This window comes from Stegostoma tigrinum, chromosome 16 (assembly GCF_030684315.1).
Source record: "Stegostoma tigrinum isolate sSteTig4 chromosome 16, sSteTig4.hap1, whole genome shotgun sequence".
NCBI classification, from domain to species: domain Eukaryota; kingdom Metazoa; phylum Chordata; class Chondrichthyes; order Orectolobiformes; family Stegostomatidae; genus Stegostoma; species Stegostoma tigrinum.
The window spans coordinates 918,923-946,490 of record NC_081369.1 but is presented as its reverse complement, the minus strand read 5'-3'; the positions used below and the strand labels follow the sequence as shown (position 1 = coordinate 946,490).

At 46.1% G+C, this 27,568-nt stretch overlaps 1 protein-coding gene across 1 annotated transcript in view; it reads right to left on the bottom strand.

The window, feature by feature from the left end:
• The window catches only part of LOC125460116 (glutathione S-transferase A-like), a 31,371-nt gene extending 4,637 nt beyond the window's left edge, over window positions 1-26,734 (bottom strand). The window contains exons 1-5 of the mRNA XM_048547234.2: window positions 26,495-26,734; window positions 26,201-26,266; window positions 14,531-14,636; window positions 13,020-13,138; window positions 6,179-6,267 (exon numbers count right to left, since the gene is read on the bottom strand). Of these exons, the coding sequence (XP_048403191.2) occupies window positions 6,179-6,267; window positions 13,020-13,138; window positions 14,531-14,636; window positions 26,201-26,266; window positions 26,495-26,665 (551 nt within the window). The 5' untranslated portion in view covers window positions 26,666-26,734. The remainder of the gene's footprint in view (window positions 1-6,178; window positions 6,268-13,019; window positions 13,139-14,530; window positions 14,637-26,200; window positions 26,267-26,494) is intronic.
• Between the last annotated feature and the right edge of the window lie 834 nt (window positions 26,735-27,568).

The window sequence follows — 27,568 nt, the reverse complement described above, 5'->3', positions numbered from 1 at the left end:
TAAGGTGTTGGGCACAATATGATCCCAAGCATGATCTCATATTGACACGTGATGCCTCCCCATCCAAATTATTTCACATAAATGACAAAAAGCAGTGGGCCTAGCACCAATCCTCCAGTCTGAAAAGCTTGGCAGTGGGGTGGTTTTAACTCAGGTGGCCCAACAGAAAGGAATGGCCAGTAGTGTATGCGTTCAGGACTTCAGCTAATGCAGAGCATAAATACGCCCAGATAAAGGAAGGAAGGTTTGGCAGTCACATTTCAAGTCAAAGTTCCACCTATGCCTTTACTGATGCAAATCTGTAATAGCAGCAGATGGCAAACCCTTGCTAGATCTACTTAAGCATGACAAGGTTGCGCTGGCCAGGGTTTAAGGCCAAATTCAGTTGTGGGCTCTAATACTAAATGCATCTAATTACAAGTTGGAACACCATCTGGGAGGCCACGTAGCAAATGCAAATGCATTGAGCTGCCTCCCACTGGCAGATAACACCACTGGTGGTACCGCCACTGGAAAGTCTGTGATGGTTTCAAATTTTCTGGACCCACTTCCAGTCATAGCTGACAATATCATACTGTGGATGCAAAAATAGTTGGTCATGGCAAAACTGGTGGCAATGGGGGGAAAACAAAAGAGCCACCACAATCAAAGTCAAGATCTTTCTGGATCCGGTGGGACCAGTTCACAGTAGAAGATGGCATATTATTATGAGGAGCAAAAGTGATTGTCCTGAGCAAACATTGCCGCCATATACTGGCTGGACTCCACCAGGATTATCCAGGGATTTTCAAAATGAAGATGTTGACAAGGCGTTATGTCTGGTGGCCAGGATTGGATGAGGCATTGGCGAGGCAATGTCTAGAATGCTAACAAGAACAAAATTACCACCAGCAGCTCCCACAGTCATGGGAATGGCCGGGTAAACATGCACTTGGTGGCAAAGTTCAGGACAATCACTTTTGCTCCTTTTGTGGACTCAATGGTCTTAGTCATCATGAACATCCACTCAAAGTAGCTGGGCATGCATAGAATTCATTCGTCAAACACTTCTTTCAATACACTGACTCCTGGAAGTGTGGGTCACAAATAATAGACCATCATTTACTAGAAATGCTCAAAATCCCTGCTAAAGTCAAATAGTAGAAATTGTTTAAGGACACTCCAGACCATCCATCATCCAATGGTCTAGCAGAAATATCAGTCCAAACTTTGAAGGCAGGCTTTAAAAAAAAAACAAACATTCTACAGCTTCATGTGATACCAAACTGTCCTGGTTCCTATTTGATCTATGGACCCTCCCTTTTGCAACTACAGGGATAGCTCCAGTAGAGTTGCTAATGGGGATTAGACTTAAACTTAATTGACATTTTTTAAAATAAATAACAAGGAGGATTGAGGAGGGCAGGGAGACCAGAATTGAATGCAGCATTCCAAAAGTGGCTGAACCAATGCCCTGTACAGCTGCAATAAGACCTCTCGATGGACTTCAGTTTGGCATTGAACAAGTTTCTGCAAAGTAAACTGGTTAGCAAGGTTAGATTATACAGAATATGGTAAGAGACTATCCACTTGGATATAGAACTAGCTCAAAAGTTAGAAGACAGAGGGTAGTGGTGAAGGGTTGCTTTTCAGACTGGAGGTCTGCGACCAGCTCTGTGCAAAAAGGATTGGTGCTGGGTCCACTGCTTTTTGTCATTTATATAATATGATCTGGATGGGAATATCAGAGGTATGGTTAGTATGTTTGCAGCTAACACCAAAATCGGTGGTGTAGTGAACAACAAAGAAGGTTACCTCAGAGTGCAACGGGACCTTGATCAGATGGGCCAGTGGGCCAAGGATTTTGCAGATGGAGTTTAATTTAGATAAATGAGGGGTATGGAAAGGCAAATCAAGGCAGGGCTTATACACTTACTGGTAAGGTCCTGGAGACTGTCGCTGAACAAACAGACCCCGAGTGCAGGTTGATAGTTCCTTGAAAGTAGAGTAGCAGGTAGACAGGGTAGTGAAGGCGGCGTTTGGGATGCTTGCCTTTATTGTTCAGTGCATTGAGTACATGAGTTGGGAGGTCATGCTGCAGCTGTACAGGACATTGGTTCAGCTACTTTTGGAATGCTGCATTCAATTCTGGTCTCCCTGCTGTAGGGAGGATGTTGTTAAACTTGATAGGGTTCAGAAACTATTTACAACGATGTTGCCAGGGTTGGAGGGTTTGAGCTAAAGGAACAGGCTGAATAAATGGGGCTTTTGTCCTTGGAGTGTTGGAGGCAGAGGTGTGACCTTAGTTTATAAAATCATGAGGGGCATAGATAGGGTGAATAGTCAATGTCTCTTCTCCAGGATAGCAGAGTCCATAACAAGATAGCATAGGTTTAAGATGAGGGAGGAAAGATTGAAGAGAAACCGAAGGAGCAACATTTTCACACAGAGGATGGTGCATGTTTGGAATGAGGTGCCAGAGGAAGTGGAGGAGGCTAGTACAATTACTCAGCACCAGGTTAAATTTGAGCTTCCTGAACATGGTGGGGGGAAGAAGGGTTGGGTGGTGGTTGGTTGTGGCAATGAAACAGCATCGTAAACACCAATGCTGGGCAGAGGACACTGCTAAGTCAGAGAGAAAGTTTACTTCAGGGGACCAAGTCCAGTGAAGGAGCTACAGGAATGGCCCTGCATGAGTCAGAGGCAGGGTCGACACGTGCACAGGTCCAATGATAGATGATGTTCAGTAGGTGCAACAGTCCTGAACAAGCACGCGGCCTAAATGTAAGCTGCAAACTTGCAAATGGTGCCTGGTTCTATAACAGGCTATCCAAGTGTCCCCCAAACCATGGGTTCTCCCCCTCTATCAAGCATTGAAGTTGCCTCAGCATCTGAGATGGGCATGGCAGACATCACTGCCTCAATGCTTTTACCATTTGAAGAATACATTGAATTCCGTGACCCCCCCCCCCCCCCCCCACTCCCCCCCACCACCACAAGATGCTCCGGGCGCAAGAGGTGAGCTATTGTGCGTTACACACCACCCATATCTGAGGCAGAGTTGGAGGAATCTGGCCCAGTGCTAAAACACCCCAGAAGAAGCTACAAAACAAAAAAAAACTGACCTATGTCCTTAGACTCAGAAGGGGAAAGATGTATTGATTGTAGCAAGGTCATCAAGTGAACCTCATAGGAGTTCCCCGATTGGGCCAGATTAACAGCCCCAGTCAGGAAGCCCTGTCTGCAAGGAGTTCACTCAGTTTCTTTACCATCTTACCCACTTGTGTTGGCACTTGTAGGGAGCTCCAGGCTTGCGCCCAGAGATTCCTCTATGTGTCATTGCTCCTACAGATTATGCCATTTACTGTACACTTTCCTCCTACATTTTGCAAGGCCAAATGCATCACTTCACACTTGCCTAGATTAAACTCAAATTGCCATTTCTCTGCCCAACTTTCCAAATGATTTATATCCTGCTAATCTTCCTCATTATCCAACTGTTCCCCAAACCATGGGTTCTCCATGGCTTTCATATCGTCTGCTAACTTATGAATCAGACCACTGAAATTTTCATTGAAATTATTTATGTGTTACAATTACAGGAGGTCCCAGCACTGATCTTGGTAGAACATCACTGGTGACAGGACTCCAGTCAGAAAAACACTGCTCCACAACTACCCTTGGTTTTCTATCACCAAGCCAGTTTTGTATCCAACCCGCCATCTCACCATGTGGAATACTATTCTGGACCAGCCAACCATGAGAGTCATAGTGTCCTACAGCATGGGAGACAGGCCCTTCAGCCCAAATGGGTCCATGCCAATCAAACTGTCCATCCACACTAACCCCATTTCCCTGCACTTGGCCCATATCATTCTATACCATGTATTTGTCCAAGTGCCTTTTAAATGTTGTTAATGTACCTGTTCTAACCACTTCCACTGGCAGCTCATTCCATATGCATAACACCCTCTGTATAAAAAAAGTTGACCCTCAAGTTCCCAATGTATTCTTTCCCCTCATACCTTAAACTGATGCCCTCTAGTCCTCAATTTCTCAACCCTGGGAAAAAAACTGAGTGCATTCACCCTATGCATGCCTCTCACGTTCATAGACATTTCTATAAGATTCCACCACCCCCAACCTCTATCTCCTGCACTAGAAAGATAAAAGGTCCTAACTTGTTCAACCTCTCCCTGGATTCATGCAATCTAACCTTCCAGAACAGCCTACTATGTGGAATCTTATCAAACACCTTACTGAAATACACGCAGGCTACATCTACAACCTTGCCCTCAAAGGACTGTAATAAGTTTGCGAGGCATTATCTCCGACGCACAAAGCTACCCTGCTTACTTCCAACTTACTCCTGTCTTTCAAAATACATGCAAATCTTATCCCTCAATCTTCTCAAGTAACTTACCTACTCCAGATGTTAAGCTTACTGTCTATAATTCAGAGATAGTTAGACGCTAGAGGTGGTGTAGAGCTGGATGAACACAGCAGGCCACGTAGCATCAGAGGAGCAGGAAAGCTGACCTTTCAGGTCTAGACCCTTCTTCAGAAATGGGGGGAGGGGAATGGGATTCTGAAATAAATAGGGAGGGCAAGGGGGCAGATAGAAGATGGATAAAGGAGAAGATAGGTGGAGAGGAAACAGACAGGTCGAAGGCAGGGATGGAGCCAGTAAAGGTGAGTGTAAGTGAGAAGTTAGGGATGGGCTAGGTCAGGTCAGAGAGGACAGGGCAGGTCAAGGAGACAGGATGAGGCTGTTAGGTTGGACATGAGGGTTGGACTTGAGGTGGGAGTGGATAGGTGGGAGGACAGACAGGTTAGGGAGGCACGGTCAAGGAGGGCTGGTCTTGGGATGCGATCGGGGGAGGGGAGATTTTGAAGCTTGTGAAGTCCACATTGCAGCCCAATAGTATCAGGGTTCCCAAGCGAAACATGAGGTGCTGTTCCTGCAACCTTCGGGTGGCATCACTGTGGCACTACGGGAGGCCCACGATGGACATGTTGTCCAAGGAGTGGGAGGGGGAGTTGAAATGGTTCATGGCTGGGAGGTGCAGTCATTTGTCGCAAACCAAGCATAGGTATTTCACAAAGCGGTCCCCAAGCCTCTGCTTGGTTTCCCAGATGTAGAGGAGGCCACAACGGGAACAGTGGATACAGTATACCATATTAGCAGATGCGCAGATCTATAATTCCTAGGTTTTTCTTTGCAGCCCTTCTTGAGTAAGGGTACAACATTCGCCACCCTCCAGTCTTCTGGGCCCTCACCTGTGGCGAATGATGCAAATATATCAGCCAGGGTCCCCGCAATTTCTTCTCTAGCCTCTTGCAGTGTCCCTGTCAAATGTTCTTGTAAAGTCTACGTAGACAAAATCTACTGCCCTACCCTCAAACTATCTTAATTTCATCAAAACAAATAATCAAGTTTGAGAGACAAAACCTCCCAATGTAAAGCCATGCTGACTGTCCCTAAAGTCTTTTCTTCTCCAAATCAGAATAAATCCTATCCCTGAATAATCTACTCCAATAATTTCCTGGCCACTGATGTAGTGCTTGCTGGCCTGTAATTTCCTGGATTATCCCTGTTGCTCTTCTTTAACAAAGCAGCAATACTTGCTATTCACCAGTCTTCTGGGACGTCACACGGCTAAAGAGGAGTCAAAGATATCAGTCAAAACGCCAGTAATCTCTTCCCTTACCTCCCTCAGTATCCTGGGATAGATCCCATCAGGCCCTGGGGGATTTAGCTACCTTAATGTTTTTCAAGATACTCAACACCTCCTCGTTCTTAATGTCGGCATACCCCAGAATTTCAACAGACAACTCCCCAATCTCACCATGTACGTCCTTCTCCTTGGTGAATACCAATGTGACGTACTCATTAAGGACTTCACCCACCTCCTCTGCCTTGTTGTGGACCCACCCTTTCCCCAGTTACTCTCTTGCTCCTAATGAACATATAAAATGCCTGGGTAGTCTCCTTACTCCTATTTGCCAAGTACACTCATTGGCTCCTTCTAGTCTTCCTAATTTCTTGTTTAAATTATTTTCTGCTTCCTTCATATTCCTTGAGACCCTTGCCAACAATGTGTACTCTAGCTAACCCACTGAAACACTGATCCAAGACAGGCGTTTCTATGGAGATATTTCACATTCAACGATAAAACAAACACAGTCAGTGACTTACCCAAATCGGACACAGAGGGCCAGGTGTGGGAACAGCATGACATCAGCCATGGTGAAGTTTTTCCCTGCTATATATGATTGGGGTCCCATCTGAAAACAAAACAAAGAGATTATATTTGTTCACTGACAAACCTAAAACATTAGCTCTCTCTGTCAGACAGTTCCAATTCTAAGCATAAGTTCAAGTGTAAGTTAAAAATGTGAAGTGATTCATTTGGAAGGTTGAATTTGAATGCAGAATACACAGAGTTAATGCCAGGATTCTAGGCAGGATGGAGGAACAGAGGGATCTTGGGGTCCCTGCCCACAGACCCCTCAAAATTGCTAACAATGTTGATAGGGTTGTAAAGAAGGTACATGGTGTGTTGGCTTTCATTGGCAGGGGAATTGAGTTTAAGAGCCAGAAGATTATGCTACACCTCTATAAAACCCTGCATAGGTCACACTTGGAATATGGTATTCAGTTCAGGTCGCCTCATTATAGGATGTGGAAGCTTGAGAGAGGGTGCAGAAGAGATATATCAGGATGCTGCCTGGACTGGAGGGGAGGTCTAATGAGGGAAGGTTGAGGGAGCTGGGGCTTTTTCAATTGGAGTGAAGAAAGATGAGAGGAGAACAAATAATGACAGGCATTGATAGAGTGGGTAGTCAGGGACTTTTTCCCAAGGGCAGAAATGGCTATTACGAGGGGGCATAATTTTAAAGTGATTGTGGAAGGTATAGGGGAGATGTCAGAGGACGTGTGTCTATTTCAATGCCAGGAGTATCCAGAATAAGGTGCATGAACTTGCAGCATGGGTTAGTACCTGGGACTTCGATGTTGTGGCCATTTCGGAGATGTGGATAGAGCAGGGACAGGAATGGTTGCTGCAGGTTCCGGGATTTAGATGTTTCAGTAAGAACAGAGAAGATGGTAAAGAGGGGGGGGTGGGGGGGGGGGGGGGAGGGGGGGAAGGAGGTGTGGCATTGTTGGTCAAGGACAGTATTACAGTTGCAGAAAGGATGTTTGGGGACTTGTCAACTGAGGTAGTATGGGCTGAGGTTAGAAACAGGAAAGGAGAGGTCACCCTGTTGGGAGTTTTCTATAGGCCTCCGAATAGTTCCAGAGATGTAGAGGAAAGGATAGCAAAAGATGATTCTCAATAGGAGGGAGAGACACAGGGTAGTTGTCATGGGGGACTTCAACTTTCCAAATATTGACTGGGAACACTATAGTTCGAGTACTATAGATGGGTCAGTTTTTGTTCAGTGTGTGTAGGAGGGCTTCCTGACACAGTACGTAGACAGGCCAACAAGGGGCGAAGCCACATTAGATTTGGTACTGGGTAATGAGCCCGGCCAGGTGTTAGATTTGGAAATAGGTGAGCACTTTGGTGATAGCAATCACAGTTCTGTTATGTTTACTTTAGTGATGGAAAGGGATAGGTGGATACCACTGGGCAAGAGTTATAGCTGGGGAACGGCAATGACAATGAGATTAGAACATAGAACATAGAACATAGAACATAGAACAGTACAGCACAGAACAGGCCCTTCAGCCCACAATGTTGTGCCGACCATTGATCCTCATGTATGCACCCTCAAATTTCTGTGACCATATGCATGTCCAGCAGTCTCTTAAATGACCCCAATGACCTTGCTTCCACAACTGCTGCTGGCAACGCATTCCATGCTCTCACAACTCTCTGCGTAAAGAACCTGCCTCTGACATCCCCTCTATACTTTCCACCAACCAGCTTAAAACTATGACCCCTCGTGCTAGCCATTTAGGTAAGAGATTAGGTAAGATTTAGGGAGCATAGGATGGGGAAGGAAACTGCAGGGGATGGACACATTAGAAATGTGGAGCTTATTCAAGGAAAAGCTCCTGTCTGTCCTCGATAAGTATGTACCTGTCAGGCAGGGAGGAAGCGGTAGAGCACGGGAGCCTTGGTTTACGAAGGAGGTGGAATCTCTGGTCAAGAGGAAGAAGGCGGCTTATGTTAGGATGAGATGTGATGGCTCAGTTAAGGCACGTGAGGGCTACGAGGTAGCCAGGAAAGACCTAAAGAGAGAGCTCAGAAGAGCCAGGAGGAGACATGAGAAGTTGTTGGCAGATAGGATCAGGGTAAACCCTAAGGCTTTCTATAGGTATTTAAAGAATAAAATAATGACGAAAGTAAGATTAGGGCCAATCAAGGATAGTAGTGGTAAGTTGTGTGTGGAGTCAGAGGAGGTAGGGGAAGCACTAAATGAATATTTTTCAACAGTATTCACTCTAGAAAACTACAATATTGTCGAGGAGAATACTGAGATACAGGTTACTAGACTAGGTGGGATTGAGGTTCACAAGGAAGAGGTATTAGAAATCCTACAGAGCGTGAAGATAGATAAGTCCCCTGGGCTGGGTGGGATTTATCCTAGGATCCTCTGAGAAGCCAGGGAGGAGATTGCCGAGCCTTTGGCATTGATCTTTAACTCGTCATTGTCTACAGGAATAGTGCCAGATGACTGGAGGATTGCTAATGTGGTTCCCCTGTTCAAGAAGTGGAGTAGAGACAACCCTGGTAATTATACACCAGTGAGCCTTACCTCAGTTGTTGGTAAAGTGTTGGAAAAGGTTATAAGGGATAGGATTTATAATCATCTAGAAAAGAATAAATTGATTAGGGATAGTCAGCACGGTTTTGTGAAGGGAAGGTCGTGCCTCACAAACCTTATTGAGTTCTTTGAGAAGGTGACCAAACAGGTAGATGAGAGTAAACCGGTTGATGTGGTGTATATGGATTTCAGCAAGGCGTTCGATAAGGTTCACCACAATAGGCTATTGTACAAAATGCGGAGGAATGGAATTGTGGGAGATAATGCAGTTTGGATCGGAAATTGGCTTGCTGAAAGAAGACAGAGGGTGGTAGTTGATGGGAAATGTTCATCCTGGACAGCAGTTACTAGTGGTGTACAGCAAGGGTCAGTGTTGGGTCCACTGCTGTTTGTCATTTTTATAAATGACCTGGATGAGGGCGCAGAAGGATGGGTCAGTAAATTTGCAGACGACACTAAGGTCGGTGGAGTTGTGGGTAGTGACGAAGGATGTTGTAGGTTGCAGAGAGACATAGATAAGTTGCAGGGCTGGGCTGAGAGGTGGCAAATGGAGTTTAATGCAGACAAGTGTGAGGTGATGCACTTTGGTAGGAGTAACCGGAAGGCAAAGTACACGGCTAATGGTAAGATTCTTAGTAGTGTAGATGAGCAGAGAGATCTCGGTGTCTATGTACACAGATCCTTGAAAGTTGCCACCCAGGTTGACAGGGCTGTTAAGAAGGCATACAGTGTTTTAGCTTTTATTAATAGAGGGATCGAGTTCCAGAACCAAGAGGTTATGGTGAAAGTGTACAAAACTCTGGTGCGGCCGCACTTGGAGTATTGCGTACAGTTCTGGTCATCACATTATAAGGAGGATGTGGAAGCTTTGGAGAGGGTGCAGAGGAGATTTACTAGGATGTTGCCTGGTATGGAGGGAAGGTCTTATGAGGAAAGGCTGAGGGACTTGAGGCTGTTTTCATTAGAGAGAAGTTTGAGAGGTGACTTAACTGAAACATATAAGATAATCAGAGGGTGAGATAGGGTGGATAGGGAGAGCCTTTTTCCTCGGATGGTGATGGAGAGCACGAGGGGGCATATTTTTAAATTGAGGGGTGAAAGATATAGGACAGATGTCAGAGGTGGTTTCTTTACTCAGAGAGTAGTAAGGGTATAGAACGCTCTGCCTGCAACGGTTGTAGATTCGCCAACTTTAGGTACATTTAAGTCGTCATTGGGTGAGCATATGGATGTACATGGAATAGTGTAGGTTAGATGGACTTCAGATCGGTATGACAGGTCGGCACAACATTGAGGGCCGAAGGGCCTGTACTGTGCTGTAATGTTCTATATTCTATATATACAGAGAGTGTTGGTTGCGTGGAATGTGCTGCCAGCAGCGGTAGTGCAGTCAGATATGTTGTAGACATTTAGGCGCCTCTCTGACAGGCACATGGATGATAGTATAATGTAGGGTACACAGCGTAGTTTGAACTTCATAGGATAAGAGGGACAACAGCGTGGGCTGAAGGGCCTGTACTGTGCTGTTCTATGTTCTAAAACCTGAGGATTTGCTGCCATCAGTTTTGCTTGGAACTGCTTATAGAATGACCCTAGCAGAGGGGAATGGAATCAGATGGAACAGACAGTAACAGAACCCAGTTTGCCAACAATTAGTTCAAAGGCAATTCCTATTCCCTCTGCAGTTGAATGCAAAGAGCAAACAGAAGGAGCGTTATCACCGTTTTATTCAACGCAGAAACTGATAAGCTCCCAGAAGATTCCATCCATAATTATATACACGCATCAGTAAAATGAAAATGAAGGCAAGTTTAAATTTAAAGCAAAACATTAAAAGATGGTAACAATCTGCCATCGTACACTAGATAGATTGCAGGTTAATGAAGATAATGATTCAAGCCCCAGTTACTGTGCCACCAAGGTTCAGCCTGCAAAACTACAACAGAATTTTGGGTTCGTATATGGGAATACTACAGCACGTGTAACTGAATGACATAAGAGTTACTCTCATTAGTTAGGCCACATTTGGAATATTGCACGTAGTTCTGGCCACCACACTACCAGAAGAATATGGATATTTTGGAAGGGATGTAGAAAATGTCTACCAGGATGTTGCCTGGTCAGGAGGGTTTTAGTTGCAAGGAGAAGTTGGATTAACTCAGATTGATTGTTTTCATGGAAAGACAGAAGCTGAGGGGCAAACTGATCGCGGGCTACAAAATTCTGAGAGCCATAGATAGGGTACATGGTCAGAGGCTTTTGACCAGGGTGGAAAGGTCAACTACAAGAGCACAGATGCAAGGTGAGAGGGGTTAAATTTAAGAAAGAAGTGCAGGTAAATCTTTTTCATAGAGAGGGTGTTGGATGCCTGGAATGCACTCTCAGTGGTGATGTAAGCAGGCACATTAGCAGTGTTTAAGATGTATTTTGATAGACACACGAACAGGAGGTGAACACAGGAATGGAAACCACATTTGGGCAATAAGTAGTAGGTTTAAATAAGGATTAGAAATCGATGCAGGCATGGTTGGCCAAAGAGTCCGTTCCTGTGCTGCATTGTATTGTACTATATTATATTGTGCCAATCATATCCAAGACATTGTTTTGAAGTCAGTCCAGGCCAATGGGATGAAAGTCTCTTGCCAACTGACTGTAGGAAACTTAGTCTAATACAATTGTTCAGTTTCAAATCACATTCCTCTTGCTGTGTGAAACAGGATTGGTCAATCTCAGACCCATTGCGAGAAACAAGATTGGTCAGTCCCCATTTCTGACCTCTCACTGGGTGAAATAGGATTGGTCAGTCTAGATCCCTTGTTATCAGAGATAATGGGAACTACAGATGCTGGAGAATCCAAGATAAAGTGTGGAGCTGGATGAATACAGCAGGCCAAGCTTTTGTGCTCCTAAGATGCTGCTTGGCCTGCTGTGTTCATCCAGCTCCACACTTTGTTATCTCTAAGTCCCTTGGTGCCCAGTTTTGAGATGTGAGATCTGTTCTGAATCTATCCCATTCAACAACAGCACAATGGAAAGGGGGTCTTCATCTCCGGGCTGTGATGTTAATCACTCCTTTAGTGTCCAAAGCTGGCAAAGGTGATGGCTGAGGATAAATAGCTCTCTGTGGCAAACTAGACATTCACATATTATCCAACTAACTGGCGTTCATCCACCTCATTCACTTCCTCCACCACTGATGCTCAGTACCAGCAGTCTGTACCATCTACAAGATGCACTGCAGTGAGTCACCAAGGGTCCTTTGACAGTACCTTCCAAACCAATGACCACTATCATCTAGAAGAACAAGAGCAATTGATACATGGGAATGCCCACCCCATGAAAATTCCCTTCCCATTAACACATCATCCTGACTTGGGTCAAAATCCTGCAAGTTCTACCCCGAATGACATTTTGGGTGTCCCTAACTAAAAGGCCACAGTGGCTCAAGGAGGAAGCTTCAGTCCAACTAGGAATGGACAATAAATCATCTGCCATAAGTATCCATAAGCAAATCTAAAACAAACCAAGCTCAGCTAAAATTTTGCAATCTCAGTTTGGAAAACGTAAAATGAAGTCTTGCCTTATTTCATTCCGAAATGGCTAACTTTGATCTGAAAAATGGACAGCATGGTGGCTCAGTGGTTAGCACTGCTGCCTCACAGTATCAGGGACTGGGTTCAATTCCATCCTCTGGCGACTGCCTGTGTGGAGTTTGCACATTCTCCACGTGTCTGCATGTGTTTTCTCTGGGTGCTCCAGTTTCCTCCCAGAATCCAACGATGTGCAGGTTAGGTGGATTGGCTATGCTAAATTGCCCATAGTGTTTGAAAATGAGTCTTTGGGGCTGCTCTTCAGAGAGTTAGTGCGGACTTGTTGGGTTGAATGGCCTATTTCCACTGTTGGAATTCTATATTTAAAAAAAGAAATGCACCACCTCATTTTCAACTCTCTGTACACAGGATACCCTCTCTCTCACCTCCTTTTCTGATTTTAGACCCTTCAGTTATTTCAGCCTTCTAAGGTCTCAGTTATGGGGGGTACGGGCCTTGTTTGTGCAGTCAGTCCTTGTAACATCATCCACTAACCCTGAATATCATTTAATTGAATCAGTGCTAAGTATCTTCCAAAGCTCATCTCTCCTTCCTAAGGTGTGGTGTGTCAAGCTGAATACAATACTACAGGTCAGTTATAATTCCCACTCTATACTGACACATCACATGCTGCTCATTGCATTGCAGTTTCTTTTGAGATAAGGAACCTACCTTCCCCAGATATCCTTCCCAGAGGGTAAACTCCGACGTCAATGCAGCTTTATTTCTTGCCAGTGCACTTTCGTGTCGCTCTGGTTCTGGGACCCTCCAATTGTAGAAAGCATAATCAGCTGCAGATACAATAACAATCAAGTTAGCATGGGTTCTGCTCCCCAGAACACTGAGAAAGCCGTTCCCCACTAGATACTGTCAAACTGTAACAGTTTCATTGTTACGTGTTTAAGTTACTCATCGCTTACTGTCAAATTAGAACAATTCCTGCAATAGGGACCAGGATAAACAAGTCTCTTGCCTTTTCTAATAAAAGAACTCCCAACTGGGAAGGCCGTGTTCACCCAAATACAATTTTCTGGACCAGAAATGTTTGCTGAGCATTGCTGAGAAAAGTTGTATGAGGGACTGCTGAGGCCTGACAGGCTGGAGCTAGATCTAGCTTCAAGGAATTGGTGGAGACAGGACTATGTCAGATGAACCATTTCATAGATTCATAGCTTCATACAGTGCAGAACAAGTTTTCGGCCGATCGAGTCAGCCACGAAACAACCACGAAAGGGACACAATCCCAATTTCCTGTACTTGGCCCATCTTTCCTCGGAGTCCCTTTCCCTTTTTCCTAAAACAATGCCTTCTCGCAACTGACCTCTCAACCAAAGGAAACAGCTGTTCTCTATTCGCCCTGTGCATACCCATTAATCTTTCATACCTCAATCATGCGAACATCACCACCACCACATCCTCCCCATCCTCCCCAGTCTCTGTTCTAAAAGAAAACAGTCCATGCCTATATAGTCTTTCCTTACAGCTCAATTTCTCCACCACAGGCAACATTCTGGTAAGCCTCCTCTCACCCCATCTAGTGCTATCACATCCTTCATGTAGTGAAGTGAACAGAATTGCACACTGTGCTCCAGCTGTGGTCTGACCAATGCACTGTACAAATCCAACATGACCTCGTTGCTCTTATAGGATCCTTACTTCATGGAATCTCTTCTTGTTCTCATTCTGAACAAAGCGTGTTTTGTGCAGTCACCATGCAAGTGGGTTTCTGAATACCCCTCCACTTCATGTTCATTATCCTCCCTTCCCCTTCTATCTTGTTCCACCACTTTACCCTCCCTCACCATCCTATGCTCCCCATCCCTATATGCTTCTTTGCCACTTTACCCTCCTTTCCTTCTGCTTGACCATCCTCTGCTTTTTGTACCCCACTTTCCCAGTCCCCTTCACCTTCATCCTGGCTCATTCACTCCTTGTTTCCCCCTCACCTGCCTTTTCTCCATCACTCTTTGCTTCCTCCAACCCACACCTCATCATCCTCTCAACAATATCCAGCACCACCCACCCTCCCAACACATGTTCCTTCCACCTCATCACCCTTGTTAACAATATTCCAGTTCCCACAACAACTCCACCACTGCCTCCAACCCCTGACCAGAACACAAGCGAGTTGCCCAGGCTGAAAGAACTGCAACAGTGACAATGGCTCAGGATGAGGAACTTACCCATCTTCTGATGCAGAGTTATAACCTCAAACATTCTCTGGTAGACCAGAGCCTGTTCTGCTGGTGCATCTGGGATCAGTTGGTTGCCTTGGGATTTGTACTGACTCTAAAAGGTGGAGGAGGAGAGAAATGAGAAATAAAGGTCAGATAAGTATGCAAGGCAATCCGGAGGAATTTTTTTTTAAGAGCTATTTGAATACATGTGCTTTCCAGTTCATGCAGTGAGCTAGGACACAAACTCAGACAACTGGATATTTCTGCACCAGGACCTGGTTTATCTGGCAGTGGTTAAATTGACAGAGATGAAGTTGCCAACTCTACAAGATATGTTTCACAAAGTATCATCTATTGGTCTGATGACTTCAAGAACTGTTGAAATTTGTACATTTAGATCACACAGAATTAATAATTTCTTATATAAGCACAGGAATATTCCAGCCAGTTTTAATCAGGTTTCAAAACTAATTTGGATGTTGGTCTATGATTTGATGTAACATTAAAAAAGCAATCAATTTATGAGTGATAATGGGAACCTCAGATGCTGGAGAATCCAGAATAACAAAGTGAGAAGCTGGATGAACACAGCAGGCCGAGCAACATCTCAGGAGCACAAAAGCTGACGTTTCGGGCCTAGACCCTTAATCAGAGAGGAGGATGGGGAGAGGGAACTGGAATAAATACGGAGAGTGGGGGAACCAGACCGAAGATGGAGAGAAAAGAAGATAGGTAGAGAGGAGAGTATAGGTGAGGAGGTAGGGAGGGGATGGGTCAGTCCAGGGAAGGCGGGCAGGTCAAGGAGGTGGGATGAGGTGGTAGGTAGGAAATGGAGGTGCAGATTGAGGTGGGAGGAAGGGATGGGTGAGAGGAAGAACAGGTTAGGGAGGCGGAGACAGGCTGGGCTGGTTTTGGGATGCAGTGCGGGGAGGGGACGAGCTGCGCTGGTTTTGTGATGCAGTGGGGGGAGGGGAAGAACTAGGCTGGTTTTGAGATGCAGTGGGGGAAGGGGAGATTTTGAAGCTTGTGAAGTCCACATTGATACCATTGGGCTGCAGGGTTCCCAGGCGGAATATGAGTTGCTGTTCTTGCAACCTTCAGGTGGCATCATTGTGGCACTGCAGGAGGCCCATGATGGACATGTCGTCTGAGGAGTGGGAGGGGGAGATAAAATGGTTCGTGACTGGGAGGTGCAGTTGTTTGTTGCGAACCGAGCGGAGGTGTTCTGCAAAGCGGTCCCTAACCCTCCGCTTGGTTTCCCTAATGTAGAAGAAGCCACAGTGGGTGCAATGGATACAGTATACCACATTGGCAGATGTGCAGGTGAACATCTGCTTAATATGGAAGGTCATCTTGGGGCCTGGGATGGTGGGGAGGGAGGAGGTGTGAGGACAAATGTAGCACTTCCTGCGGTTGCAGGAGAAGGTGCCGGGTGTCGTGAGGTAGGAGTTAAGTGTGGAGCGGACAAGGGAGTCACGGAGAGAGTGGTCTCTCTGGAAGGCAAACAAGGGTGGGGATGGAAAGATGGCTTGGGTGGTGGTGTCGGGTTGTAGATGGCGGAAGTGTCGGAGGATGATGCGTTGTATCTGGAGGTTGGTGGGGTGGTATGTGAGAATGAGGGGGATCCTCTTGGAACGGCTGTGGCGTGGGCGGGGTGTGAGGGATGTGTTGCGGGAAATGTGGGAGACGCAGTCAAGGGCGTTCTCGGCCACTGCGGGGGGAAGTTGCGATCCTTGAAGAACGTGGGCATCTGGGACGTGCGGGAGTGGAATGCCTTATCCTGTGAGCAGATGCGGCGGAGGCGGAGGAATTGGGAGTAGGGGATGGAATTTTTACAGGAGTGAGGGTGGGAGGAGGTGTATTCTAGGTAGCTGTGGGAGTCAGTGGGCTTGAAATGGACATCAGTTACTAGCATCTGCAGTTCTCATTATCACTGATACAATTGTAACCTCACTGCGAAACCTCTTCCAGGGATGCCTAACCTGAAGAAGTTACCCTCCGGACCAACCTCAGGGAATCTCTCTCCCACTGCAACACTCTTGTAATCTCGACAGCCTTGAAACTGCTCGACCATGTCCTGAAGCCAACCAGGTACCACAGTCACATCACCTTCCTCAGCACCTGCCTACGGAACTGGATCATCCCCAGTGGACTACAGACTACATTCAAGTCTTCCCAGTTTGGTCCCAACCGTGACCACCTCTACACCCAGAACATTCAGACCCTTCAGAAGCGTTTCTCCCTGCGAGTCCTGAAACAGACACTCGCAGCCATGCGCCAGCATCTCCAGGCACTACAATCCGGCCTGCCCCAGCTCAGAGTCTCCCTCTCCCAGACCTGCAAAGGACCTTTCCTGTTTTTTTATCCTCTGCAGGATCCACGGACTGAACACCCAGTTCCACTCAGCTTTACTGGACACCAAAAACGCTAAGTACAACAAACTCACTGGCTCCTGCCACCTTAAAAAGGATTCCTGCACCTCCCTAATCCCGAGCATGTCCCTGCCCCTCCCCCACCATTGACCATGAGGACACGGTCGGTGACCCCACCGATGATGTCACATCCGCCACCGCCGGGCACACCACTTCCAGGACCACGAACGCGGCCGCTGCTGTAGTCACCACCTCCACTTCCAGAACCCACACCACAAACATCTCCCTCACCCCTGCTGCTGCCTCTCATCCCGCTTCTCCTGATGCCGACGGAGCCCCGCCCACAACCTCCACAGCCTGCAACCCCAGAGAAGACAGCCACACTGAGCCCTGCCGCATCTTCACCATCCCCCCAGACCTCCCACTGACTGAGGACGAACGGTCAGTCCTAAGCAAGGGGCTCACGTTTGTCCCTCTCCACCCACACATCAACGAATACCAGTCACATTTGGACATAGGCGGCTGAAAAACTGCTCTTCACCTCCACGCTTACTTCTTTAACCGGGAGCCTAACCCTCCCTCCACTGACCCCTTCACCCGCTTCCAACACAAGTCCTCCTCCTGGACACCACCCCCAGGCCTCCCTCCCTCGACCTCTTCATCTCCAACTGCCGTCGAGACATCAACTGCCTCAACCTCTCCACCCCCTCACCCACTCCAACCTCTCCCCTGCAGAATGGGCAGCCCTCCGCTCCCTCCGCTCCAACCCCAACCTCACCATCAAACCCGCAGACAAGGGAGGCACAGTGGTAGTATGGCGCACTGACCTCTACATCGCCGAGGCCAGACGCCAACTCTCCGACACGTCCTCCTACTGCCTCCTTGATCATGACCCCGCCCCCGAGCAGCAAACCATCATCTCCAACACCATCCATGACCTCATCACCTCAGGGACCTCCCACCCACAGCCTCCAACCTCATTGTTCCCCAACCCCGCACGGCCCATTTCTATCTCCTTCCCAAAATCCACAAACCTGCCTGCCCTGGTCAACCCATTGTCTCAGCCTGTTCCTGCCCCACCGAACTCATCTCCACCTATCTGGACTCCATTTTCTCCCTTTTGGTCCAGGAACTCCCTACCTACGTCCGTGACACCACCCACGCCCTCCACCTCCTCCAGAACTTCCAATTCCCTGGCCCCCAACACCTCATTTTCACCATGGACGTCCAGTCCCTGTACACCTGTATTCCTCATGCAGATGGCCTCAAGGCCCTCCGCTTCTTCCTGTCCCGCAGGCCCGACCAATCCCCCTCCACCGACACCCTCATCCGCCCAGCCGAACTCATCCTCACCCTCAACTTCTCTTTCAATTCCTCCCACTTCCTACAGATAAAGGGGGTGGCCATGGGTACCTGCATGGGCCCAAGCTATGCCTGCCTTTTTGTCGGTTACGTGGAGCAGTCCCTCTTCCGCACCTACACAGGCCCCAAGCCCCACCTCTTCCTCCATTACATTGATGACTGTATCGGCGCCGCCTCTTGCTCCCCAGAAGAGCTCGAACAGTTCATCCACTTCAACACCTTCCACCCCAACCTCAAGTTCACCTGGGCCATCTCCAACACATCCCTCACCTTCCTGGACCTCTCAGTTTCCATCTCAGGCAACCAGCTAGAAACCGATGTCCATTTCAAGCCCACTGACTCCCACAGCTACCTCGAATACAACTCCTCCCACCCACCCTCCTGCAAAAATTCCATCCCCTATTCCCAATTCCTCCGCCTCCGCCTCATCTGCTCACAGGATGAGGCATTCCACTCCCGCACGTCCCAGATGCCCACGTTCTTCAAGGGCCGCAACTTTCCCCCTGCAGTGGTCGAGAACGCCGTTGATCGCGTCTCCCGCATTTCCCGCAACACATCCCTCACACCCCGCCCACACCACAACAGCCCAATGAGGAACCCCCTCATTCTCACATACCACCCCACCAACCTCCAGATACAACGCATCATCCTCCGACACTTCCGCCATCTACAATCCGACCCCACCAACCAAGCCATTTTTCCATCCCCACCCTTGTCTGCCTTCCAGAGAGACCACTCTCTCTGCAACTCCCTGGTCCACTCCACACTCCCTTCCAACTCCACCACACCCGGCACCTTCTCCTGCAACCGCAGGAAGTGCTACATTTGTCCCCACACCTCCTCCCTCACCCCCATTCCAGGCCCCAGATGACCTTCCATATTAAGCAGATGTTCACCTGCACATCTGCCAATGTGGTATATTGTATCCACTGCACCCAGTGTGGCTTCCTCTACATTGGGGAAACCAAGCGGAGGGTTAGGGACCGCTTGGCAGCACACCTCCGCTCGGTTCGCAACAAACAACTGCACCTCCCAGTCACGAACCATTTTAACTCCCCCTCCCACTCCTCAGACAACATGTCCATCATGGGCCTCCTGCAGTGCCACAATGATGCCATCTGAAGGATGCAAGAACAGCAACTCATATTCCGCTTGGGAATTCTGCAGTCCAATGGTATCAATGTGGATTTCACAAGCTTCAAAATCTTCCCTTCCCCCACTGCATCTCAAAAACCACCCTAGTTCTTCCCCTCTCCCCCACTGCATCACAAAACCAGCGCAGCTCGTCCCCTCCCCGCACTGCATCCCAAAACTAGCCCAGCCTGCCTCCGCCTTCCTAACCTGTTCTTCCTCTCACCCATCCCTTCCTCCCACCTCAATCTGCACCTCCATTTCCTACCTACCACCTCATCCCGCCTCCTTGACCTGTCCGTCTTCCCTGGACTGACCTAACTCCCTCCCTACCTCCTCACCTATACTCTCCTCTCTACCTATCTTCTTTTCTCTCCATTTTCGGTCTGCCTCCCCCTCGCTCCCTATTTATTCCAGTTCCCTCTCCCTCAGCCTTCCTGCTCCGCTGATGCGGCTTGGCCTGCTGTGTTCATCCAGCTCTACACCTTGTTAACTATAACTTCAAATCAGCTCTGATGAAGAGTCACCTAGACTTGAAAAGTTAGCTTGCTGTCTCTGCATAGATGCTGCCTGACCCACTGTGATCTTCAGCATCTGTTGTTTTCAGAAAAGGCAACTATAGCTCAGTTAGGCTAATATTTGCCAGAGCCTATTATAAAGGATATAATAACATTTAGAAATATATAATATGACCAGGGTCAGCATGACTTCATGAAGGAGAAAACATGCCTAACAAATTTATTGGGGTTATTGGAGGAACCAGGGAATAAAAGAGAAAACAACAAAAGGGAACCAGTAGACATTATATTTGGATTTCCAAAAGGCATTCCGTAAAGATATTGCGCATAAGGTTACTTACTAAGTTCGAACCCATGGTGTTTCTTTATTCATTCATGGGATGACGGCATAGCAAGCAGCATTTATTGCCCATTCCTAATTGCCCAGAGGCAGTTTTATAGACAGCCACATTTGTGTGGGTCTGGAGTCACATGTACTTCAGACCAGGTAAGGATGGCAGTTTCCTTCCCTAAAAGTGCATTAGTGAACCAGATGGGGTTTTTCCTGACAATCAACAGTGGATTCACAGTCATCGTTAGATCCCTAATTCCAGATATTTATTGAGTTCAAATTCCACTATCTGCCATGGCAGGATTTGAACGCAGGTCCTCAGAACATTCCGTGAGACTCCAGATTAATAGTCCAGCATTAAAACCACTAGGCCATTGCCTCCCTTAGGGTAGGGGGTAATAGATTAGTACGGATGGAGGATTAGCTAACTAACTGAAGACACAAATTTGGGATAAAATGGGCAGATTTAGGATGGCAACCTGTAATTAATGGGGCCATAGGATTGAGCTGGGGACAAAATTGTTTACAAAATGCGAATGAATTGGATAAGGGAAGTAAGTGAATGGTTGTCAAGTTTACAGATGGCACAAAACAATAGGTGGGAAAGCAAGTGGTTAGTACACCACAAGTAGCATTCAGATGGATACAAACAACCAAAGCAAGTAGGCAAGTGCTTGGCAGATGAAACACTGAGGGAAAATGTGAAGTTATGCATTTTGGCAGGAAGAATTTTAAAAAGCTAATTATTTTAACTGAAGGCAGACAATAGGAAGCTTCCACACAAAAAGGATTTAGGGGTCCTCGTGAATGAATCATAAAAAAAAACAACATCCAAGTTCAGTAGATGAACTGCAGTCAACAGGGAAGGCAAGTGGAATTTTGGCCTTTAATGTAGAGGAAATGGAATTCAAAAAATACATCTTGGTCAAACTATACTAGTTAGACTAAATCTGGAATACTGTGAAGAATGTTTTGTCCCATATCTAGGTAAAGACATGCTGGCTTAAGAGGCGTTCCAGAGAAGGTTCAATAGGCTGATATCAGGCATGGAAGAATTTTCTTACAATAGAGAGATTAAGTTGGGTTTGTATTCATTGGAGGGCAGAAGATGAGAGGCAAACTTAATGAAACATGAAATATTCTTAGATGGTTTTGACAGGGTAGATGTAGAAAGGCTGTTTTCTTTTTGAAAGGGTCTAGGACCAGTGAGCATAATCTCTGAGCAAGCCCATTTAAGACACAGATGAAGAAGAATTTCTACTCTCAGAGGGCAGTGAATCAGTGGAATTCTTCACCACTGAGGGATATTGAAGCTGGGCAATTAAGTATATTCAAGGCTGAGACAAACATTTTTTAAATAATAGGAAAAAGATAGAAGAGTGGGCCAGGATCATCAGGTCAGCCATAATCTCACTGAAAGGAAAAAGAAAACAGATTTGATGGAGCAAGTAGCTTAGTTCTGCTTTACCAGAGGTTGACAAATATCTGAACCCGATTTTGATATAAAGACTAATAAAGATATTAGACTCCAAATTCAGACTCCTACCTGTATCTTCATACAGGCCTTTAATTTGGACCTGCTGTCCAACATAAACACTCTCCATGGTAGGTCAGTCCTCCGCAGAAGATTGTGCTGGCACCATAGTACAAAACTCATTCCCATTGAGCTACCAGTGCAGTTCAACATCAGAAAACATCAGAAATAGTCAGTAGGCCAGGAAGTGCTCTCAGGAAGGGAAAGAGAAAGACAGGAACACTGTTCAAGTTTCAGGTCATCAGGGCAAACAAAATTTAGAAAGTGAACAGGTCTAAACCTAAAGAGAGAGTTCAAAAGAGCCAGGAGGAGACATGAGAAGTTGTTGGCAGATAGGATTAGGGTAAACCCTAAGGCTTTCTATAGGTATTTAAGGAACAAAAGAATGACGAAAGTAAGATTAGGCCCAATCAAGGATACTAGTGGTAAGTTGTGTGTGGAGTCAGATGAGATAGGGGAAGCGCTAAATGAATATTTTTCAAAAGTATTCACCCTAGAAAACGACAATGTTGTCGAGGTGAATACTGAGATACAGGCTACTAGGCTAGGTGGGATTGAGGTTCACAAGGAAGAGGTATTAGAAATCCTTCAGAGGGTGAAGATAGATAGGTCCCCTGGGCTGGATGGGATGTATCCTCAGATCGTCTGGGAAGCCAGGGAGGAGATTGCCGAGCCTTTGGCATTGATCTTTAACTCGTCATTGTCTACAGGAATAGTGCCAGATGACTGGAGGATAGCAAACGTGGTTCTCCTGTTCAAGGAGGGAAGTAGAGACAACCCTGGTCATTATACACCAGTGAGCCTTACCTCAGTTGTTGGTAAAGTGTTGGAAAAGGTTATAAGGGACAGGATTTATAATCATCTAGAAAAGAATAAAATGATTGGGGATAGTCAGCACGATTTTGTGAAGGGAAGGTCGTGCCTCACAAACCTTATTGAGTTCTTTGAGAAGGTGACCAAACAGGTAGATGAGAGTAAACCGGTTGATGTGGTGTATATGGATTTCAGCAAGGCGTTCGATAAGGTTCACCACAATAGGCTATTGTACAAAATGCGGAGGAATGGAATTGTGGGAGATATAGCAGTTTGGATCGGAAATTGGCTTGCTGAAAGAAGACAGAGGGTGGTAGTTGATGGGAAATGTTCATCCTGGACAGCAGTTACTAGTGGTGTACCGCAAGGGTCGGTGTTGGGTCCACTGCTGTTTGTCATTTTTATAAATGACCTGGATGAGGGCGTAGAAGGATGGGTTAGTAAATTTGCAGATGACACTAAGGTCGGTGGAGTTGTGGATAGTGACGAAGGATGTTGTAGGTTTCAGAGAGACATAGATAAGCTGCAGAGCTGGGCTGAGAGGTGGCAAATGGAGTTTAATGCAGACAAGTGTGAGGTGATGCACTTTGGTAGGAATAACCGGAAGGCAAAGTACAGGGCTAATGGTAAGATTCTTAGTAGTGTAGATGAGCAGAGAGATCTCGGAGTCTATGTACACAGATCCTTGAAAGTTGCCACCCAGGTTGACAGGGCTGTTAAGAAGGCATACAGTGTTTCAGCTTTTATTAATAGAGGGTTCGAGTTCCGGAACCAAGAGGTTATGGTGAAGCTGTACAACTCTGGTGCGGCCGCACTTGGAGTATTGCGTACAGTTCTGGTCACCGCATTATAAGAAGGATGTGGAAGCTTTGGAAAGGGTGCAGAGGAGATTTACTAGGATGTTGCCTGGTATGGAGGGAAGGTCTTACGAGGAAAGGCTGAGGGACTTGAGGCTGTTTTCATTAGAGAGAAGAAGGTTGAGAGGTGACTTAACTGAAACATATAAAATAATCAGAGGGTTAGATAGGGTGGATAGGGAGAGCCTTTTTCCTAGGATGGTGACGACGAGCACGAGGGGGCATAGCTTTAAATTGAGGGGTGAAAGATATAGGACAGATGTCAGAGGTAGTTTCTTTACTCAGAGAGTAGTCAGGGAATGGAACACTTTGCCTGCAACAGTAGTAGATTCGCCAACTTTAGGTACATTTAAGGCGTCATTGGATAAGCATATGGATGTACGTGGAATAGTGTAGGTTAGATGGGCTTGAGATCAGTCTGACAGGTCGGCACAACATTGAGGGCCGAAGGGCCTGTACTGTGCTGTAATGTTCTATGTTCTATGTAAACCATGTACCGAGGCAGGGAAGTAGAGAATGAAATACAAGAGAAGCTCAGTGATAGGTAGAAGGCTGGAAGGACTAAATAATAAAAAGGAAACATAGAAATGATGCAGAGGTGCCAGTGTTGGACTGGGCTGGACAAGGTCAGAAATCACACCAGGTTACAATCCAACAGGTTTATTTGGAGCGTAGTCCCATTATCAGATGAAGTGAGAAGAAAAGCACAGAACACTGAATGTATTCAATAAACCGAAGATGCTGCTAAATCTTTAATCAGTTAGAAGGTTTTAATTGATTGTTATGTATATGTAAATCTCTGACTTCCTTTCAATTCACTGTCCTGAGAGGACTGAAAAGGTTTTATCAGGGTAAAGAAGAGGTGACATATTAGGTCAGATAATGCATGTTAGCTGTGAGGACTTGTTTAGAATTGGTTTGTTTTCTGATTTGGAGTCAGGCTGGTTTGATTTCTAAAGTAGGAATTTTTAAAATGCCACATGACTGTTTATAAATTGTGCGCTTTTTGAACAAATTTTTAAAAAAATGCAAATATAAATTCACCCCACAGATTTATATACGTGTGTGCATGTGTGTTTGGGGGGAGTGGGGAAGAGAACGAGTGTAGGTGACCTCAGTTGTTACCTCTTTTTTACACTGATAAAACCTTCAGTTCTCTCAGGGCAGTGACTTGAAAGAAATTTGGGGATTTATACGTACATATTAATTGATTAAAGCATTCTAACTGATTAAAGATTTAACAGCATCTTATGTTTTTTGAATACATCCTTAAAAGTTGTGTGACCTTTTAACTTAGAACTTCTGTGTTCTGTGTGCTTCTCACTTCACCTGATGAAGAGGCTACACTCTGAAAGCTTTTGTTTTCAAACAAACCTGTTGACTTTAACCTGAAATAAAAACATGCTTTGATATTTCTATGAATGATAGCACCGGGCAAAAGACAGACAAGATGAGGGTGGAAGAGGAATAAACGGGAAAACAGTATAATTGTCAAGAGCTGCAATGTCAGCTACTATAAGAGAGAGGCCGAACACTAAACTCCCTGACACCGCCTCCTAATTCTCTCAGGGCGTGGCCAAGGATCAAGCCATTGTTTCTAGTCCCAGAGGATCATACAGCTGCTGTCTCATGAGAAAGAGATGAGCCGATGGTGGATGAACCCAAGGGTCACCATGTCTCAGGTGAGAGTTGAGACTGAGATGTTGGGAGTCCTTCATGGTGAGCTCAGTCAGGATGTGAACTGAACTCACTCTTTGGTGTCAGTCTCTATTACAAATCAGCCATCCAGCTGATTGAGCTAACCTGACCCCATGTTGTTTCGAAGGAACTGTCAGTGCTCTCATCTCCTGTGGTCATCTGCCTCCAACACAACAGACCCTAATTTCACTTCAACCTTCTTCCCAAGGTCATAAACAGGGCTGGTGTGGCACTTCCACAATTTCAACCTGTTTTCTCTAGTGACAAGATTCTTTTTCTACCTCAACTCCCACCTCACTTCCTGTCCAGACTCATTCTGCCAATATCCCAGGATCTTCCAAAATATTCCAGCACGTTTTCTTTGTTTCCATACCACTGACACCCCCACTCCCTCACTTGTGTCCCCAGTCCACTGACTGTATCAGCACCACATCTCACCTTGAACTGAAAAATTTCACCAACTTTGATTCCAGTTTCAGGAAGAGAAGCAAAGCATGAAAACTCGAAAGTGACGTGCTGTTATTCTACGAGCAATTCAATAGGAGGGCCAGCAGTATGTTATAGAAACAAGGAACTGCAGATGCTGGAGAATCTGAGATAACAAGCTGTAAAGCTGGATGAACACAGCAGGCCAAGCAGCATCAGAGGGGCAGGAAAGCTTTTTGAAGAAGGGTCTAGGCCCGAAACGTCAGCTTTCCTGCTCCTCTGATGCTGCTTGGCCTGCTGTGTTCATCCAGCTTTACAGCTTGTTATTTCATGCTATTTTTCCTCCGTAGATGTGTGTCCACTTTTCGACCAATAGCTAGGAGAAGCTCAATGACAGCCTTAGTTATTCCCACTTGGAGTATTTCCAGCAATTCCCGACTTACATTACAGATTTCCGGCAATCTGCGCATTTCACTTTCGTGCAATTTTAAGACTTCCGGGTTCGCGTGTATCGAGTGAACCATCAGGGAGCCTTGTATGGTCTCGGAACGAAAAAAAAATCGCAGATCGTCTAAGCGTGAGACGACTGGCAATTGACGCTGTGACTTCTCGTTTTGGTCTAGTTGACTCTTACCTCCAGGTACATGCAGGCTGCGAAAGACTCGTTCACGATGTTCCCGTTATGCTTGAAGCTTGGGAGCTGAAATATATTTTTGAAAAAGGGTACAGATTGGAACTAATTACTTTACAAGGCCGAAAATCCCGCACAGGTTTCAACGAAAGAATGGCTAGAAAGTTGTACCTCCCGATTTAAAAAGTTTCGCAACAGCGAGCTGGGGCGGATATACTGGATTAAAAGTGACTATATCTTTTCACAGGCTATGAATTGATGAGAGAATTCTGCCGAGGTTATTAAGATGGTTATTACTTGTCCTCTGGGGTTTATAGCCAGCACGTCCGGTGACTTATGCTCCTGTTTGTCAAAACTCAGCAATTTCTGCGGGATCCCAAATAGTTTCTTCTCTTGCAAGGCGATCATGATTCTCCAGCAGGGAGGGGAGCCCGAGCCCCAGTAAAAGATAGTATTTTTGTCGGCCATTATGCAACTCACGCACACTGTCTCCACGCTAAACCCTTTTGTGCACTGTTATCACTGCACCAACCGTTTTATCTCAGCCTAAAGTCAGCTGATCAGCAACAATATCGCAATTCAGGAAATGACATTGCAAAAATAAATCAAAAAAGTAGTGTGCCCATTCACCTGGATTAAATATTGCAAAAAACTTGGCTTCCATTGATCAGATCGTTTTGCTGACAGTGACTAAGTCTCTGTGAGAGAGACTAGGACTACCTGTTGGCCCACAATAATATAAGAGCAAGGAACAGAAGCCCTTTAGCCCATTGATGCCATTCAATGATGGCATAGTTGATCTGATAATCCTCAACTACACTGTCCTTCTTTTCCCCTTCACCCTTGATATCATTATTATTAAAAATCGATCTCAGACATGAAAATAATTAATTACTCCAGCTTCAGCAATCCTCTGCAGTGATGAATTCCACAGATTCACGATGCCAAGAGAGGAAATTAGTCATCTCTATTTTAAATGGGCAACCCCTTATCCGAGATTATGCCCTCTGGTCCTAGGCTCTCCTAAAAGAAAAAGCAACCTTTCCATATCTACCATGTCAAATCCTCGAAAAACCTGGAAAGTTCCAATGATGTCATCTCTCATCCTTCTAGATCTCAATGAATACAGGACCAATGTACTCAAACTCTCCTTATAAGGCAATCTGACCATCAATGAACCTTCTCTGGACTGCTTCCACTGCTAGTGTTTCTTTCTTGGCATAAGGGGCCCAAAACAATTTGCAGTATTCCAGATGTAGTATAGGAACTCCCTACCTATGTCCATGACACCACCCATGCCCTTCATGTCCTCCAGAACTTCCAATTCCCCAGTCCCCAACACCTCATTTTTACCACGGATGTCCAGTCCCT